At 42.2% G+C, this 18,006-nt stretch overlaps 1 protein-coding gene across 2 annotated transcripts in view; it reads left to right on the top strand.

Annotated features, from left to right (window-relative positions):
• The window catches only part of UBE2H (ubiquitin conjugating enzyme E2 H), a 111,664-nt gene that overhangs the window by 69,041 nt on the left and 24,617 nt on the right, over nt 1-18,006 (top strand). For both annotated transcript variants that reach the window (XM_038752153.1, XM_038752154.1), the window contains 2 exons: nt 14,888-14,927; nt 15,683-15,735. In XM_038752153.1, the coding sequence (XP_038608081.1) occupies nt 14,888-14,927; nt 15,683-15,735 (93 nt within the window). The remainder of the gene's footprint in view (nt 1-14,887; nt 14,928-15,682; nt 15,736-18,006) is intronic.

Raw genomic sequence — 18,006 nt, 5'->3', positions numbered from 1 at the left:
ACAAACTGTTCTTGTTGTTGTTTTTAGGATATGTTCTGCATCTAACTCTTGAGTTGCCATTTAGCCTATTGGTGCCCCAGATTCTAGCCTGAGAAAGTTTTTACAGCTTGCTGATTCTTTCTTGACTGTAAACCTATGCAGATGAGGTGACAAATATAAACTGGAGTGAGATTCCTCTCTGATATGGCCCCCATTATTTTATTAATCAGCATATTTCAGCTTGGTAACTGCTTCTTTTGGTCTTAAGGCACAATAGGAAATTGGTCAGGATGAGTACTTGTTTAGAACAGTGTTTTCTGGGTACATTTTTTTTTCCAAAATTGGTAGTTCTTAAAATGTACAGTATTCTATTAGGGAAATGAATCTTGTTATAATATTCATCCTTGTTTTCTCTGGGAACAAGAGGTTCTTTGTTTCAAATAGTCAAATTATGGTTAAAAGAGGCCCATCCTAAAAGGATTACTTTGTTTTTAGAAAAAGCATTTGAGCTAGCCAAGGAAGTTGTAGGGTCTCCTTTATGGTTGAGCTTGAAGAATAGAAGATGGGATGTGATTGTGGTTGGGAGCAGGGTTATACATTAGTGACCCCAATAGGGTTCTTCTTGTAATGTAATTTTAGGCATGGCAAGGGTCATAATGCACTTTGGCCTGACGCAAATTGTAGCCAGATCTTTTGCAAGTGTAGCATTTAAGCCACATAGCTTGTCTTGGAGTAATCTTTGTACTTTTCCTATTTTGGATATTAATATTCATTAGTTTTAGGAATACTGTTGCTTAACTCGCTAGTCAGAGCTTGTTTAGGGTGTCACATGACATGCTTTTGATTTTTTTTTTCTTGTACTATTCATACCAAGAGTTTGTTGATTGCACTAACAATTGATGGTGAATATTATCTTTACCAGGTGTTGGCACTGCACTAGGGCATTACAAACCATAAACAATATGGTCCTTCACAGGGAGCCGGCAGAATGGTGGAATCAGTTGAATTTATGGAGCACCTAATTTGGGTCCCTCTAGCCTGTAAGCTTCTTGTCCACAAAGACCATCTCTACCTCTCCTTTTGTGCTCTACTCTCCCAAGTGTTTAATAAAGTGCTCTCCATAGAAGAAACGCTCAGTACATACTGCATTAAGCACTTGAAATTGTAATAAAATCGTTAAGGACTTAGTTCAGTGCTCTGCACGCAGTAAATAACATCGATGATGAGTCAGTATGATCCCTCCAGACTGTCAGCTCATTGTAGGGAGGGAATGTATCTGTTTATTATTGTTGTATTGTACTCTCCCAAGCACTTAGTACAGTGCTCTGCAGACATTAAGCACTCAAGAATGAATGAATGAATCCCTGTCTTCATGGATTATGCACTCTAGTAGGGAAGACTCGCACTAAAATAAGCTATATAGGCAGAAGTAATAGAATATAAGGATGTGTACATATATGCAGTAGAGCTATAGAAATAATAATAATAGTAATTCTGGTATTTGTTAAGCACTTAGTATGTGCCGGATAGGGGTGGATACAAGTAAATTGGGTTGGACACAGTCCCTGTCCCACAAGAGGCTCACGGTCTTAATCCCCATTTTACAGATGGGGGAACTGAGGCATAGAGAAATTAAGTGACTTGCTGAAGGTCACACAGCAGACAAGGGGCTGAGCTGGGATTAGAACCCATGGCCTTCAGAGTCCCCGGCCTGAGACTCCCCGGCGCAAACTTTTTTGGAAGGAAAGCCTTCTAATTGGGCGTGGTGGAGGGAACAGACGAGGACCTCATTTGATTTAGTTACCTCATTGCTTTTTGTATGGTATTCGTTAAGCGCTTCTTTTTCTTTTGTGGTATTTGTTAAGCTCTTACTAAGCGCTGAAGCTGATACAAGCTAAACAGATTAGACACAGTCTCTGTCCCACAGAGGGCGCGGCAGTCTTAACCCCCATTTTCCAGATGAGGTTACTGAGGCCTAGAGAAGTGAAATGACTTGCCCGTGGTCACAGCAAACAAGTGGCTGAGCGGTGATTAGAACCCAGGTCCTCCTGACTCCGAGGCCCATGCTTCTTAAAAGAAATGCCATTTGGGCAATCGGACCAGTTTGTTCCACAAACAGGGACACCGATATATGCCCAGTGCAAGAGTGTGCTAGTTTTCCTTCTTGACATCCCTCTGAGTCCCTCCACAAATTGTTCTAAGCAGAGGTGGTAGATGTCTGATCTGTTCTTTGAAGAAGAGGAGGCATTTACTTTGATCACTTGAAAGAAGAGGGTCAGTCATTCATATTTGAGTGCCTCCTGCATGCAGAGCACGGTCCCAAGTGCTTAGGAGAGTAAAACAACAGTTAGTGTGTGGAAAAAAAAATATGCTGTGGTAGAATTTGAAAGACGTGGGAGCAACGTGTGAATGGACTTGATGAGTATAATAATGCTATTTAAGTGCTTATTATGTACTGAGCACTGGGATAGGTACAAGATAGGTTAGACAGAGGCCTTTGTCCACATACAGCTCACAGTGTGAGTAGCAGGGAGAACAGATATTGAATCCCCATTTTACAGACGAGGAAACTGATGTTAAATGACTTGCCCAGATCACACAGCAGGTAAGTGATGGAGCTGGGATAAGTCCTCTGGCTTCCAGGTCTGGGCTCTTTCCACCAAGACACTCTGCTTCTTAACAGACATGATGTACCAACTGTTAGGTGTGATAAGTGTACAAGTGCGGTTGAACAGATAATGCATGACTTCCACATTGTGCCACACTTAAGCGCTGCCTTTTGTTTTGCTGGCGTATTTTTGGATTTCCATGCCTGGTGGGTTTTTTGCTCTGATCTACCTGTCTGTGACACCTGTCAACAATCTTCAGCACTGCTGTATTTTCTTTGCTAATTGCCTCTCTCACTTCATTTCACAGCATAATGCTTTCATGTGACACCTCCCAACAATCTTCAGCACTACCGTATTTACCTTGCTTATAGCCTTTCTCATGTCATCACACTGTATAATAGTTTTTGAATATTCTGCTGTCATTTCTTCTCCTTACATAATTTATATTAATGTCTATCAGTCACTCTCTCTAGACTGTAAACTCGTTGTGGGCTGGGAGTATGTCTGTTTATTGTGTATTGTACTCTCCCAAGCACTTAGTAAGTACAGTGCTCTGCACATAATAAGCACTCAATAAATATGATTGACTACTTCAAACTGATCTTTGCGTCAATGGCATATTCATTCATTCAGTCACATTTATTGAGCGCTCACTATGCACTGACTGTGTTCCAGACCATCCCTTTTTTTAATTGTTTTGCTTTTTAATGTTGTGTCTGGGCCATAGGTGACACGGGTCCTTTTGTGTTATGACTTGGATGATGATCTGGGCATTAGTCCATCTCTAAAGGCAAACAGGCATTTTTAAGCCACTAGTCATAATGAATCCCAGCAAAGGGGTCGTTTGCAGATCAACTTTTGTACCGTAGAGTCTAAATGAAAACCTGGAATTTCCAAAATATTCCATTATGTTTGTCATCCTGGCCAGAGATTACACAAATGATATTTTTGGAATAGATTTTTGTAGCGTGCCCTGACACTGTCCAGCTGTAAAATTGATATCACTTTCCTTGGGATTCACTGGATAAGTCCGCTTAGAAAAATCTCCAGTTCCTTTCCCAGTAACTAGCAAGAATGATTTGGGAAATGACCCATAGGCTGTCATAAGCCCTGCTCCATTGTAATAGGGAACAGGATCCTGTCTTCCAACTCTGTTATATTGTCCTCTCCCAAGCACTTAGTATAGAGCTCAATAAATACAATTGACTATTATAATTGATTGATTGATTCTGAGAGACTTTGGTGAGGCCATGAAATGGAAAGTCATGGTGAACCTGGGCCGTAGACACTCCACCTCACTTTCTTAAAGGCCAAGTGGTTAGGCTTGACATCTGTGCCCATTTCCAATATGAGTCATTTTCTTCTACTTTGCTGAAAAGAGTCCCAATTTTAGTTAATTCCCTGCCCTAAGCTGTCGTGGATGTCTTTTAGAGGTGTATGAATTGGGGTATATATTTAGTGAAATACCACACTCACTATAGGATATTCTCATGTAGAAGCTACAATAGAACCTAAGGTTATTGATGGTGTTGGTATTATTAAAAAATCAGTCACTTGGAATTTGGAGGCTAGTGAAGTGTTTTTTTGCTTAAAATTTACCTAGTCCCTCAAAGTTTTAGTAGCTGGGACTCAACTATGTTAGCTAACAAATGGGCAGCTTATACCAAGCTCATTGTGGACAGGGAATGTGTCTGTTATATTTCTATATTGTACTCTCCCAAGCGCTTAGTACAGTGCTCTGCGCACAGTAAGTGCTCAATAAATACAATTGACTGACTGAATCTGAATCTTGGTAGGTTAATGGTATTTTTAAGGGAGCACCTTCAAATAATCACTTGTCTGGATGTGTTCACTTATGTCAAGCAACCCATAGCCAAATTTAATCATCTTAGGAACTTTTAGTGCCTTTCACTAGGTGGAAGAATGGGATAAAGTGGTCTTAAATTCAATCAGATTTGTTTTCAAACTGACCATTATAGAGTCCATTCTTAAAATGAATAAATCCAACACCTCCTCACCTGTTTGCCAGAGGATTGCCCATTTCGTTTTTAAACTGAGTTTGTTCCTTTTTCACTCAGCTTTTGATAGTTGCTTACATAACTTCATCACTTGTATAAAAATTCAGTCCAGTTTGTGTGTAGTAATAGTCCAACTTTGACTGTTCTTTAGTTAGAAGCTTTGTGCTTCTAACAGTGTCTGGCTTCAGTCCATATCTCTCCCATCGGAATTTGGTATCAATGAGAACATGTACTCTTAGCTTCCCCTCTTCTTTCAGGAGAACTAAATTTTTTTCTAAAACATCTACAGAAGATTTATATGCTAACTCACTGGAAAAATACAGTCTGTATTCGTGTGTACAGTGCTCTTGTATTTACTTCTATTTTTTTTTGGCCCTTGGAGTTACACATTTTGAGGTTTTCACAATGTCCACTTCTGCAGAAACTGAGATCTGAGGGCATAAGTTCAGAACTTGGTAAATAAATGTCTTTTTTTTTCCCCCAAATGATCAGGCCAGTTTTCACCTTGCCTGCAAAGTAGCCTAGTTCAGAATTGCCCTCTGCTCTGTCTCTTGACTATTCCAGAGGCTCTCTATTTCAAGAGGCTTCAGATGCAGGACACTGGGACTTCTGAGTTATGTATCAGTATTTACTTGCTCCGAGATCTTTTCTGCTCTTTCTAGGCCCATTTTTTCTATAATTGAATTGTTTCACCCACAGTTGGCTCATCCAACCCCGATCTGGGACCAGCTTTCTTCTGTAGTACAACTTGTACTTATATGCTTTTGGCTGTCTGCCTCCTTACCTCAGGTCTGGCTATTTTAAATTTTAACCAAGCACTTGTACCCCTGGATCATTCTAAATGAAGCTGCAGGGTTCTACTATAGGCCCTCTAGTTTTTGACATATTTGGCCATTCGAAAATACCCTCTTCAGCTTGTTTGAATTCAAAATGAAGCAAACAAAAAGCACGGGGCAGAGACTTAGGGGTAATTCATTCATTCTTTCTTTCTCTCCCCATCTCTCTCCCTCTTTCCTCCCCTCTCTACCCCTCTCTCTCCCTTTCCCCCTCTCTGTCCCTCCCTCCTTCTCTTTCCCCTTCCCTCTCCCCCCACCACCGCCACCCCCACTCCCCGGCTCCCGGTCTGGATATTAACTCAGTCTCAGGGGTATTTGGCGTGCACGATTTTATTCAGCCCCCCTTCCTGGGTCAAGCGTGAGAACAGCTGAAAAACAGAATCTGTTTTCAGCATGACTTGACGTGCTTTCGCTTACCTCCTGTGCCAGTGTGCTGGAGCCTCAGGGCGAGTAAGTGATTGTCTCCCCACGTGTTAGTATGAATCAAATTCTATTGGAATGGCCCGAACCAAAGTTTGGCAACTCATCTCAGTTTGAGATCGGTCCTTTAATTTTCCCCAAACGTGATTTTTGCCATGCTTTAATACAGATTGTTTTAGGGCTCATCACAAGCCGGTGCAATCCTTAAGCAAAACAAATAGGTTAGAGATGGATATTAAGGTAGCCTCTTCCCAAAGCCCTTTTGCTTTTTTATAGGCGTTGGGTCTGCCCCACAGGATCCAGAAGACTCCCTGGAGGGATTTTGCTGGATTTGGGGCAGATCAGTAGAACACATCATTAGAAAATGCCCAACAGGGAAGAAAGTATAGCACCACGTAGTCCAAAGAGAGACAGTACAATTTCCACCTACCCCATCTATGTAAAAATTACTTTTTCTCAGGGACCGCAGCAGCTTTGTCTTCTAAGTAGTTCCGAGTTAAAGGGGAATAAATTAGTGTTGGGAAAAGCCACTTGTTTCAGACTTGGGTAATTGGTTAGGTAGGTGATATCATGGCCAAGAGGGAAAGAAACCCGCCAAAGGAAACATGTTCAGTCCTGAGAATGTTCCTTCTCTGAATTCCTGTCCTGCTTTCTCCTCCCTTCTCTCTCCTCACCCTCACCCGCAGCCTCCTCTTGTCCAGAAGTTTTACTGCTGGCATCATTATCTGGAACATCAATGCCAGATACATTACCCAGAGCTTGCCTGAGTTCACAGTCAGAGGAGAAATACCCGTTTCAGTTCATTTAGTTTGGATATTTTCTATTAAGTTTGGTGCAGAAAGACCATCCCTTTAAACGAGTTGCTTCCAGTTGACTTTGTTCTTTACAGCCAATGTTAGTTTTAGCTCCCCGGTTTGTCACGAGTACATGTAATAACATAGGTAAGCTCCAATTTTTTATTTTTGACATCTCATGTAGGTAGCCAGGTCCTTTGACTAACAGTCCCTTGCTGTTACCACTAGGCCATGAGAGTAAGAATGACAATAATAATAATAATGGCATTTATTAAGCACACTTACTGTGTGTGAAGCACTGTTCTAAGCGCAGGGGAGGTTACAAGGTGATCAGCTTGTCCCACGTGGGGCTCACAGTCTTAATCCCCATTTTACAGATGAGGTAACAGGCATAGAGAAGTGAAGTGACTTGCCCAAAGTCACACAGCTGACAAGTGGCGGAGCCGGGATATGAACCCATGACCTCTGACTCCAAAGCCCGTGCTCTTTCCACTGAGCCACGCTGCTATACCAATAGGAGTAGAGCTTGAAGAAGCCTACATCACAGTAGCCATCCTTTCATATTCCATGTTGGTCCGGCCTTCATTATAGCACTGTTCAAGTTGAATGCCCACAACAGGTGCACAATATCAAGAACTTGAGGATGGTCCCACGAGAGCTGCAATTCATTTTTGAAGGTTTCAGGAAATCGGCCCCGTGAGAAATACGCTCAAGTAGTTGAGTTTATTCAGCCTAGAGGAGGGCAGGGGAGAGTTCACAATACAGTCTTAAGTGATAAGAAATGTCAGCAGCTGTTCTCTGTTTCCTCAAGGAAATAGCAAGAGCAAGGCTGAAATTTCAACAGAGAGGACTTCAGGAAGACATTAGGTAGAACTTCTTGCCCACCTTCCTCAATCAGTCAAGGACCTGGGTTCTAATCCCAGCTCTGCTGCTTTTCTGCTGTGTGCCCTTGGGCAAGTCACTTCTGTGCCTCATCTGTACAATGGGGATTAAGACTATGAGTCCCATGTGGGACAGGGACTGTTTCCAACCCAATTATCTTGTATCTGCCCCACTGTTGAGTAAAGTTCCTGGCACATAGTAAGCCCTAAACAAATACCAGAGAAAAAGGTATGTATTAAGCTCTACTGAGGGCAAAAAACTGTGCTTAGCATTTGGGACACTACATCCGAAGCCAAACCATTCCCTGCCCTCAAGGAGTTTACAGTCAAATGGGGAAGCTATTCGTCCGGGAGGTTGCTTCTTTCTCTGAGGATTCAGATGAAGCTTTCTATGGAAATTGGAATGCAGTCCTTCCCAGAGCCCCCTGTCTCCTTGAGGGCCTAAAATTAAAGTTCTCTTCCAGCCCTCTTGATTTTGCTAGAATTGAGAAATGAGGGATGCCAGGCAACTCAGCGTACTAGATAAGAGATCAACAGAATCCCTTACTTATGCTTGGTGCTGAGTGGTGATTTAATATAACTTTGATACCAGTCACAGAAAAACTACTTAGGATGAAAGGGGGTGGAGGGGGGAAATGCATCACTCCAGTTGATTGTTTTGTGGTTGAAGATGGTCTCCTTTTACACCCTAGAATAGCTGGCCCTCTTGCTGATTCTTCACAGAAAGTACATTTAAACAGTGTTAAACACTGTCTAAGCGATCCCAAGGCTTTGTGCTTCACAGACTGGGAGTAAGGAGGTGTTGTCAACTATGGATGGGAAAGTTACGTGGTGGAATGCATTTAGGAGGAAAGGTGAAGAGTTCAGTTTTTAGATCTGTTACATTTAAGGTGCCGGCCTGATGTCCATGTGGAGCTGTCCTAGAGGCAAGATGAAATGCAAGGTAACAGAGGAGATAAGAGGTCTGGTATGGTGAGATGCGTTTGTGAGTCATCTGCAAAGATCAATTCCCTTCCCTTGTTAATACTACATTTTAAAGAGGATAAAGAGGTTTTGTTTGGTGGTTTTTCATTCATCAGGAGTCATCAGTTTCTGTATAGATCACTCATCATTCCTGTGATTCACTTACAACACAAATTAACACCCAAGAAATTGTCGAGGTGCGCAATGTGCTGATAAACTACATTTCTTTATGTTTAAAAAAAGTCTCCAACTCAGGCCACCTTATAATTGGGAGAATACCCTCAGTAGACAGAAAATTGTGTTGCTTACGCAAATCCCCAATTACTTGTACTCCATAGCTTCAGTTAAGTATCCCTTATATTAGTGTGTCTTTTGAAAATGTCTTTTGCATCAAACCACCTAGTGAGTAAAGTTGAACACTGACATTTCCCAAGCACCCATTGCAAGATTCCTTGGAGGAAGGTCTGTTGAGAACTGACTTCATCTAGAAGTCATCTTGAGGTCCTTGGACATCACACTCTGCTAGAGTTGTGTGGATTAAGGGGAGCCTGTCCAAAAGAGGAACTTTTCAGCTTAATGGAAAGCCTGCAGTTACTATTTCTCAGGTAATTGCAAGCATTAGCTATTTAACCCTCCAAAGAAATAGAAACATTACACTATTCCCGGAGGGCAGCAGTATCCTCTTCCTGGGGTGATCAGAAGTTAAGAGCAGCATGACTTAGTGGAAAGAGCACGGGCTTGGGAGTCAGAGGCTGTGTGTTCTAATCCCGGCACCGCCACGTACCAGCTGTGTGACTTAGGGCAACTCACTTAACTTCTCTGTGCCTTAGTTACCTTGTCTATAAAATGGGGATTAAGACCGTGAGCCCCACGTGGGACAACCTGATTACCTTGCATCTACCCCAGCACTTAGAACAGTGCTTGGCACATAATAAGTGCTTAATAAATACCATCATCATCATTATTATTATTATTTAAGGTTACTTAGGGTCCTACTGGTGCTAATGGGCCTTCCACTGGAATACAAGTCTCTAGATGCATAAACATAGTACAACTAGAGAAACTCCAGTTCACTGACCCACCTAAGGTCAGACAGTGACTTACTGGCCGAGGAGGAGAGATCCAAGCTTCCTATGGCTGGCTTCGAGTGGCATTTTGAAAGTGGTCAGATGGTCTGATCTTTGTTTTACAAAGACTTTGGGATTATTTGTCTTTCTCCTGCAATCATACATGCAAACCTCAAGGGTTTACAGTAAACATTACCTTTTCTATTTACACCAGAGCAGAATCTCTTTCTTTGTCCCTGTTTAAGGGTCAGGTCGGCAACCCGCCCACATACCCCTGTTGAAATGATTTGGTTTTGTTTTGGCCGAAGAGGAGAGCAGAACCGGTCTATTTGCAGAACTGAGAAGCTAATTATGGGCTAGGGAGGCTGAAGGTTACTGACCTGAGAGGGGGGGTTTTGCAAGAGGCTGACTTGAGAGAACAGAATTAGGCTGTTTTACCCAAGGTAACACAACAGGCAAGTGATGGAACTGAGATTTCGAACTGAGACCTATTGACTCTAAACCCTTTGTCCCGGCCACTTAGGTCTTGCAGCTCACTCCCAATGTTGCCTTGGAGTATGAAGGGCAACTATTCATATTCGTGTGGGCGTAAATCCTAAATTACATTCAAGGTGAGCCCTATCTAAAAGGATACGCTTAGGTAGAAAAGGCCCGTGATTAGCCAACTTTAGAACAGGGAGACTATTTATTTCATTTAAAATATAGTTTTTAAAGGGAAATCTTTCCAGTTTCTCACAGAGCAAATTACAGCGTATCAGATGATAGTTGGACATGCAGTAATCGGGCTGAGTCTGCTGTCCAGCAGTTTAACTGCAGTTTAATGGTATTTATTCCCAGACGACCGGTTGCCCATCTTGTTACTACTCTAGAGAGGGAAGGAAAAAGCTGTTGGATGCTGGGAGGAAAATAAAATCCATAGGAAATGGCACCTAGAACTAATAGCTGGATTGAGAGTAAGGATTTCTGAATTTTCTTTCCAGCTCTCCCACCTGGAGGGAATAGCCTCCCATCTCTGAGGACAGAAAAATCCACCTTGCATCTTCCCTGCATGGGTTGGTTTAATGAAAAGGAGCCAGGATTTCCTCCTGCCTTTTTTCTGTCCACTTCATCTCTCCCTCCTCCACTTCCCTGCTCTTTCTTTAGACTCTCTCCTACCTATAACTTCAATCAGAGAAGGCACACAGCAGAGGAAGCAGGGGGAAAAAAATCAGTCAATAGTACTTTTAAGTGTCCTTTGTGTTTAACAGTCCAATTCAGCTTTGTGGGGAATTACCAAGAAAGTAAAAAGGCACAATCCTGGATAACAAGGAGTATTCAGTCTAGGGGAGAAAAAAGGGAGGAATATAAGTGCAGAAACTAATAGGATATGATCTTATCAAATTCAGGGACTTGGTACAGTGCTCTGCATGCAGTAGGTGCTCAATAAATACCATCGATTGGGATATTTCAGCCAAACTGAGCTAAATTCAAGGTGAGGGGAATAATAACAAGGCATAACAGGGAGCCAAATGGGGCTTTTTTGGAAAGGCTGCCAGAAGGTGAGTTTTGAGTTCAGTTTTGGAGGGGAGATAAAAGATTTGGTAAAGAAGGCTTCCTGGAGAGGAGGAATTACTTGATAATGGCTAGAGAGCAAAAATGAACTTCGGCCTTTGTGGATGTAGCAAGGGTGATGGGCCAGGAGAGGTAGAAATTTGAGCAGGGTCTGTTGGATGGAGGAGACTGAGTCCCTGATTTGGTTTCAACTTCCAGCAGTGGTGCAGTTGGAGCAGTAGCCACCGCTGCTAACCTAACTAGCCTCCCTAAGCCAGGGCCCTGGGTGGGGGGGCCATATGGATTTGCCAGGCCGGAGCAGAACATGTAAACGTGAGGGTGACCTGAAGAAAGCAAAGAGGGCCACACTTAAGAATTTTAATTTGATGTGAGAAGCGATTGGAGCCCACTTCTGAGTTCAGAGAGGAAGGATGACAAGGTCAAAAGTGGTCCAAAGATACCATGTGTGAAATTATTATTATTACTTGTAATATTTCAATATCTACTGTGTGCAGGGAGCTTTGTTAAGCTCTGGGATAAACACAGGAAGGTCCAATTAAGAGATAAGCTCTGCCCCACAAGAGGCTCCAATCTAAGTGGGAGAAGACAACCCAGAGGACAGAAGAAAACACGTAAACACAGTGAAAATAAGATACATGCACAATAACAGCAGGAAATAAATATAGCAGCCAAGCATTCTGAGAGGATGTAATTTATGGGTACTTCACTACTCTAAGCTAATCAGCCCTTGCTTCCCAACATTGAAAACTTTGGAAGAACTGGCATCACTCCTTCTCCCCATCTAGACTGTACACTTCTTGTGGGCAGGGAATGTGTCCTTTATATTGTGTTATTCTATTCTCCCAAGCAATTAGTACCATGCTCTGCACACAGTAAGCGCTCATTAAATCTGATTGACTGGTTGACGGGAGCTTGGCGGGACTTGGGGGTTGCTCTGGACAAGGGGGGGCTTCTAGCGGCCCCCAGAGCCCTTCTGGGGCAGAAGCTTCAACCTCATGGCGTTTCTGGCCTCCCTCTGTCCCTGAGGGGAAGAGGGGCTTCACTCCTGCAGCAGTCAGCAGGTGGGGAGAGGCTGGGCTGAGCAGTGGGTGACTCCTGGCAACCAACTCTATGCCAGGAATTAATTCTCCTCTCAGCTAGATAGGGATGGCAAGAAACTGGAGAGAGGCAGGAAGGCTACGACAGTAATCCCGTCACGTCTTCACTGGGGCTGTGGTCATGGTCACCTCTTCCCTATGATAGTAATTGTAGTACTGGTTAAGTGCTTACTACATGCCAAGCATTGTAATAATAATAATAATGTTGGTATGTGTTCAGCGCTTACTATGTGCCAGGCACTGTTCTAAGCGCTGGGGTAGATATAAGGTCATCAGGTTGTCCCACGTGGGGCTCACAGTCTTCATTCTCATTTTACAGATGAAGTCATTGAGGCACAGAGAAGTTAAGTGACTCGCCCAAGGTCACACAGCTGGCAAGTGGCAGAGTCGGGATACGAACCCATGACCTCTGACTCCCAAGCCCGGGCTCTCTCCACTAATCCACGCTGTTTGTACTAGGCACTGGGATGGATACAAAGGTTAGGGGCCAGGGTTCAGAGATTTCCACCTGTCGTGGAGCTCTGGGGTTCATACGGCTTCTTGCATAGCCATCTGGGGATCCCTAGGCACTACAGCCTTCCCACAGCTTCTTCTTACGTAACTTATTGCAATTTATTTATTTAATCTGTTCGTATTAGTGTCTGCCTCCCCCTCTAGACTGTGAGCTCGTTGTGGGCAGGGATATGTCTGTTTTATATTGTGCTCCCGCAAGCGCTTAGTATAGCGCTCAATAAATATGATTGAATGAATGAATGGCACCCCATCAGAAATGTCAGGGAATCATAGAAGAGACCGTTCAACTGCCCTCCCGGAGGCCCCAGCCCTCACTATGCCCTCCCTGTAAATCAGCATAACTGCCGCTTTGGGTTGCCACTAACTAGTCAAAACCAACACTTTCAGGTTTCTGGATGAAAAGACAGAGGCAACACAAACTTATTTTGATAACTCAGTGAAAAGACGCTCAGAGCGCTGTGGTTCCTTTGAGTTGTCAACCCAATAGAGACCAGTATAAAGAGAAGAGGAAGAAGGAACCTCTTTGGCCCCAAAAGCCCTATTGGAAGAATCTGCAAAGAAATCAATCATTGGTATTTATTGAGCACTCGCTTTGTGCAGAACACTGTAGTAGGCGTTGGAAAAGGAAATGGTTTTTAAGGGAAGGACTTGAAAATGAACGGGAGTCTGTCCAAGGTGTCACAAAAGAAGGTCCGAATCCAAGAATAGGAAACGAATGCAAAAGAAACTAAGGTGATGAAAGGGCCCCACGGGTGGTAATAAGAAGCAAAAAATGTAGAGAAGTCAGAGATGATTAGTGATGGTTTGTGCGTGGGTGAGCAGCTTGAATGTATTTAAAGTTCAGAAGGGAAGCAGGGTGGCCTAGTGGATAGAGCAAGGGCTTGGGAGTCAGAGGGTCCTGGATTCTAATTCCGCCTCCGCCACTTGTCTGCTCTGTGATCTTGAGTACGTCACTTCACTCTCTGTGCCTCAGTTACCTCATCTCTAAAATAGGTATTCAGATTGTGAGTCCTGTGTGGGAAATGGACTGTGTCCATCCAGATAATCTTGTATCTACCCCAGCTCTTACTACAGTACCTGGGACATGGTAAGCACTTAAATACCCTAAAACAATTTTTAAAAGGAGGGTTGTCATAAAGAGATTGTATGATGAGATCTCTCCCCTTTTTTGTTCTCATCTGAATAGAACACTAAACCAGAGGTTTGCTTTAAAACCTTGTCCTTTAAAACCTTTGAAATTGAAAAAGTTGGCCAAGCAATTAGAATCTTGGTTTGAACTCAGTGAACAGTATCTGTTATTATTATTATTATTATTATTATTATTATTATTATTATTATATTTAAGCACTTACTATGTGCCAGGCACTGTACTCTTCTTGGACTTCAAAAGTCAGTGCTTTTAGGTTTAAGTGATGCTGTGGGAGGTGAACTATAAATATAATTACCCAAATAGAGATATTTTTAAAATATGTTTTCCTCCTTGCTTCATTCCAGCTTTAATCAAAAGTAGACTTACTGGAATGGACAGAATTAAGATGGCAGAAAGCATCTTGGTCACTGTCCTTGTGAAATACATTTAGTGATTGTAGTTTGGGGCTGAACTACTATAAGGGGTTGACAACTTGATTAATGTCATGTATTTGGATAATATTTGTAAGTGGTCTTCAAAACAAGAAGCTAAAGTACAAAACTTCCAAATTTTGGGACTGAACACTTGAGGCTTTGTCAGTGAGGTCTTTCAAAGGTTTTGTCCCACTGCCAGTGTGAAGCATCGTGGTGTTTGGCATATTTTTCTTCAAAGACCCCTGTAACTCTGAAAACCATTTTGTTTTACAGCACCGTAGCCCATAGGTGGTTATTTTGTGTCTGTGGTTGTTTTTTGGGTTTTTTCTTAATCCATACTTAAGACCTTTAGAACCTTAGGATGTGTTTGCTTAGATTGCTTTTTGGTTTTTTTAAATGGTATCTGTTAAGTGCTTACTATGTGCCAGGCACTACACTGGCACATAGTATAGTTGGAGCCTTCTGAAGAACTAGGAAAGTGAAACAGTGAAGGATTTGGTCATTTACATTCACTGCTTATTTGGAAATGGGTTGAAATTGTTTGCAATCTTGCTGTTTGGCTGTTTTTTGCTATTAATTGATGCCTCTCTTTTCAGGATTCATGAATAAAATTTTCCATCCCAACATTGACGAAGCGTAAGTAAACTGTTTAAATCATTAGAATGGACCCCCTCTCCCCTGCGATTAGGGATCACTTCTCCTAGCTGGGCTTTGCTTTTATAAGTAACCCAAAGCTGTCTTTCAGAGCATTCAAAAAGGAGGGCCTGCCAGCAAGCGTGGCTAAAGCAGAGATTTAATCTGCAGCACTCAAGGAGTTTTGATACTCTGAGCAGATGGGTTGTTATAAAAGTACTTGTAGGTAATTTTCTGAAATTAAGGATGTAGCCGTGACAACAGAAAGTCTAACATTATAGCTTTATACCTCTTGTAACATCAGAGTGCCCTATGGAAAGCCAAAATCCTGGGGTTCCTATTTTCAAAATCCAGATTTACTTCGTCTTCTAGCCCTATTTTTTGTATTTTTTTAACAAAATGTCAGTTGTCTTCTGTAACGGTAATTGCCTGGTTGCATATAAGGATAACCTCTTAGTAAATCTTAAGTAGACAATTTTCCTTTCAACATAGCCATTTTACTAGTGATATTTTAAAACCCAAATCATTGAGTTCTGCGTACCAGTATTATCAGAGAATGGGTGATGTTCAGGACCTTAGTTTTTTTAAGACGGCAGGACAGAAATGTGCCGAGTCAGGGTGGTTATCCTGAGTAAATTGTTTAGTCAGTTACCACAGAATAATCATTCAACCTTGATAAGAAGCAAACATAGATGTTAAAAGCTTGAAGCTAACCTTCAGACTTAAAAAAAAAAATACATTCTTTCCTTCTGTTGCAGGTCAGGAACTGTGTGTCTAGATGTAATTAATCAAACTTGGACAGCTCTCTATGGTGAGTTTGGCAATGGGATGTTTTTTCAGTAGGTGGTGAGATAATTCCTGAAGAATTAAGCTAGTTCCTTCACTATGTTTTAACACATTTTGAGGAATGGGAGAGAGGTTTTTAAGTCTCTGATAGGCAACGTTTGTTCCTCAATCAAAAATTCATACTAAGGTTAGCTTTGAACATGTGTAAATGTGAATGTGTATGGGGGTGGTTTTGATTACTTATATTCTGATTGATCATATTTTGTTTACTTATATTCTGTACTAGTGTGTGTGTGTGTGTGTGAACATGTATTCTGGAGAACACTCATTTCAGAATGTGGTCCCTTTACTCTCGGGATATGGGCTAAGGAGAAGCAACTTTTCCGTAGCTATTTTCATGATATATCAGGAAGCTATCTGACATCTTTGGAACACTGAATTCCCCTCTTTACGAGTCCATAGAGGTGATACTGAAAGTAGGCAGTTTTCTGAAGAGAAATGGAGCCCCAAACCTGTGGATGACCTTTCCTAAAAAAAAATGATTGGGGTGGTTTCAGTAAAGTGCTGATGGTTAGTTAGATCCTTCATCTCTTCCAAGCTGGCTCCAGCTGGTCAGGACAAGAATCCAGAAAAAGAAAAGCGTTCCAACTGCCATCTCACTCTTTTACCTTTTAGGCAAACAAGGCTGGGGTTCTAGGGGCCCCCGCTCTGATCAACCAGCAGTTTTATTCATGCTCCTTTCATTCATTCATTCATATTTATTGAGCGCTTACTGTGTGTAGAGCACTGGAGTAAGTGCTTGGGAAGTACAAGTCGGTAACACATAGAGACGGTCCCTACCCAACAACAGGCTCACAGTCTAGAAGGGGGAGACAGACAACAAAACAAAACATGGAGACAGGTGTCAAAATCGTCTGAACAAATAGAATTAAAGCTATCCTCTCTCCATGACCACCAAAAAGCGTTCTGATTATGCCGGGGCGAGAAGGTGCGTCATGTATTGCAAGGTGGGCAGGTGGAACGGAGCTAAGGGGAATGCAAATTTTAATCCGGATTTTCCAGAGGCTTAAAACCTGCCTTCTCAAGTGCTCAGGCACCAGCACGTCTTTCTACATCACCTTGTTTTGGGGGTTTTTTTTAGCCCTCCCATCATTCATTCAATCGTATTTATTGAACGATTACTGTGTGCAGAGCACTGTACTAAGTGCTGGGGAAGTACAAGTCAGCACCATATAGAGACGGTCCCTACCCAACAACAAGCTCACAGAACTGACCAAGCTTAATAGTGTTTGCTTGAGTACTCGGAGGCCGTGGCCCGTTGGAGACCACACTGAGGAAAAGAACATTCTCAAGATCTGATTGAACAGATTCCTCTAAAAAAGGGGTTTCAGTGTAATGTCTTGGATGGCAGGCTGCCGGGAACATCTGATGTAATGGTGTTCTAAACTACATTCACAGTGTGGAAATGTACATATCAAATACTGCAAGCTGGTTTTTATTATCATGAGATGGAGTCATCTTTGAAGTTTGTAGATTTTTTTTTTTTTTCCTTTGGTTACCTTTGACCAGAAAAGCTTTCCGGAAGAGATCTGCCAATTTTTCAGACTTCCCACTTCTCAGCACAGATTTCACAGCAGAAGGCTAGAGTGACTAAGATTTCGTCACTTTTACAAAATACATTGCCGTGTATTTTTTTTTAGTACTCTCTGAAGAATCGTAGAACTAAAGAGTTATCAAAGCAAATCTGGTACAAACTTCCGTAGTTTTCTTTTTTGCTGGGTTTCCAAACTCAGGAATAGGTGCTTGGAGGGATTCTTTATTAACAAGAATCTGGAGTTTTCAACGGTAGGTAGCAAGGGAAATCCTGAATCATGGGATGGCCTACAGGTGAACCCTCTCCTGGCTCTTTCCTAGACACTGAGCTAGTCAGAATGGTCATGGGGGATTTGCTTTTCTAGTTTTAGTGCTTCTGAACTACAACACGGGTTTGGCACAGAGACCTTAAATTCCTTTCTAGCCTTATCACCTTTGTTCCGTGGATTTGGATTTGATTTAATTCGTGGTGTAGGTCTTTTCCCAGTGTGGGTTACAGCAGTACGTAAGTGTTAAGATTACAGTCTCCCTCTCTCCAACTTACCTTGAAGACAGTTTTGGTTATGGGAGGAAAGAAAATAATTTATTTGAAAACTGAAGAACAAGTTTTTTTTTTTTTAAATGACATTTATTAAGCGCTTGCTATGTGCAAAGCACTGTTCTAAGCGCTGGGGAGGTTACAAGGTGATCAGGTTGTCCCACA

Source organism: Tachyglossus aculeatus, chromosome 10 (assembly GCF_015852505.1).
Source record: "Tachyglossus aculeatus isolate mTacAcu1 chromosome 10, mTacAcu1.pri, whole genome shotgun sequence".
In the NCBI taxonomy this organism is placed as follows: domain Eukaryota; kingdom Metazoa; phylum Chordata; class Mammalia; order Monotremata; family Tachyglossidae; genus Tachyglossus; species Tachyglossus aculeatus.
This window is presented reverse-complemented; position numbering and strand designations above follow the sequence as displayed.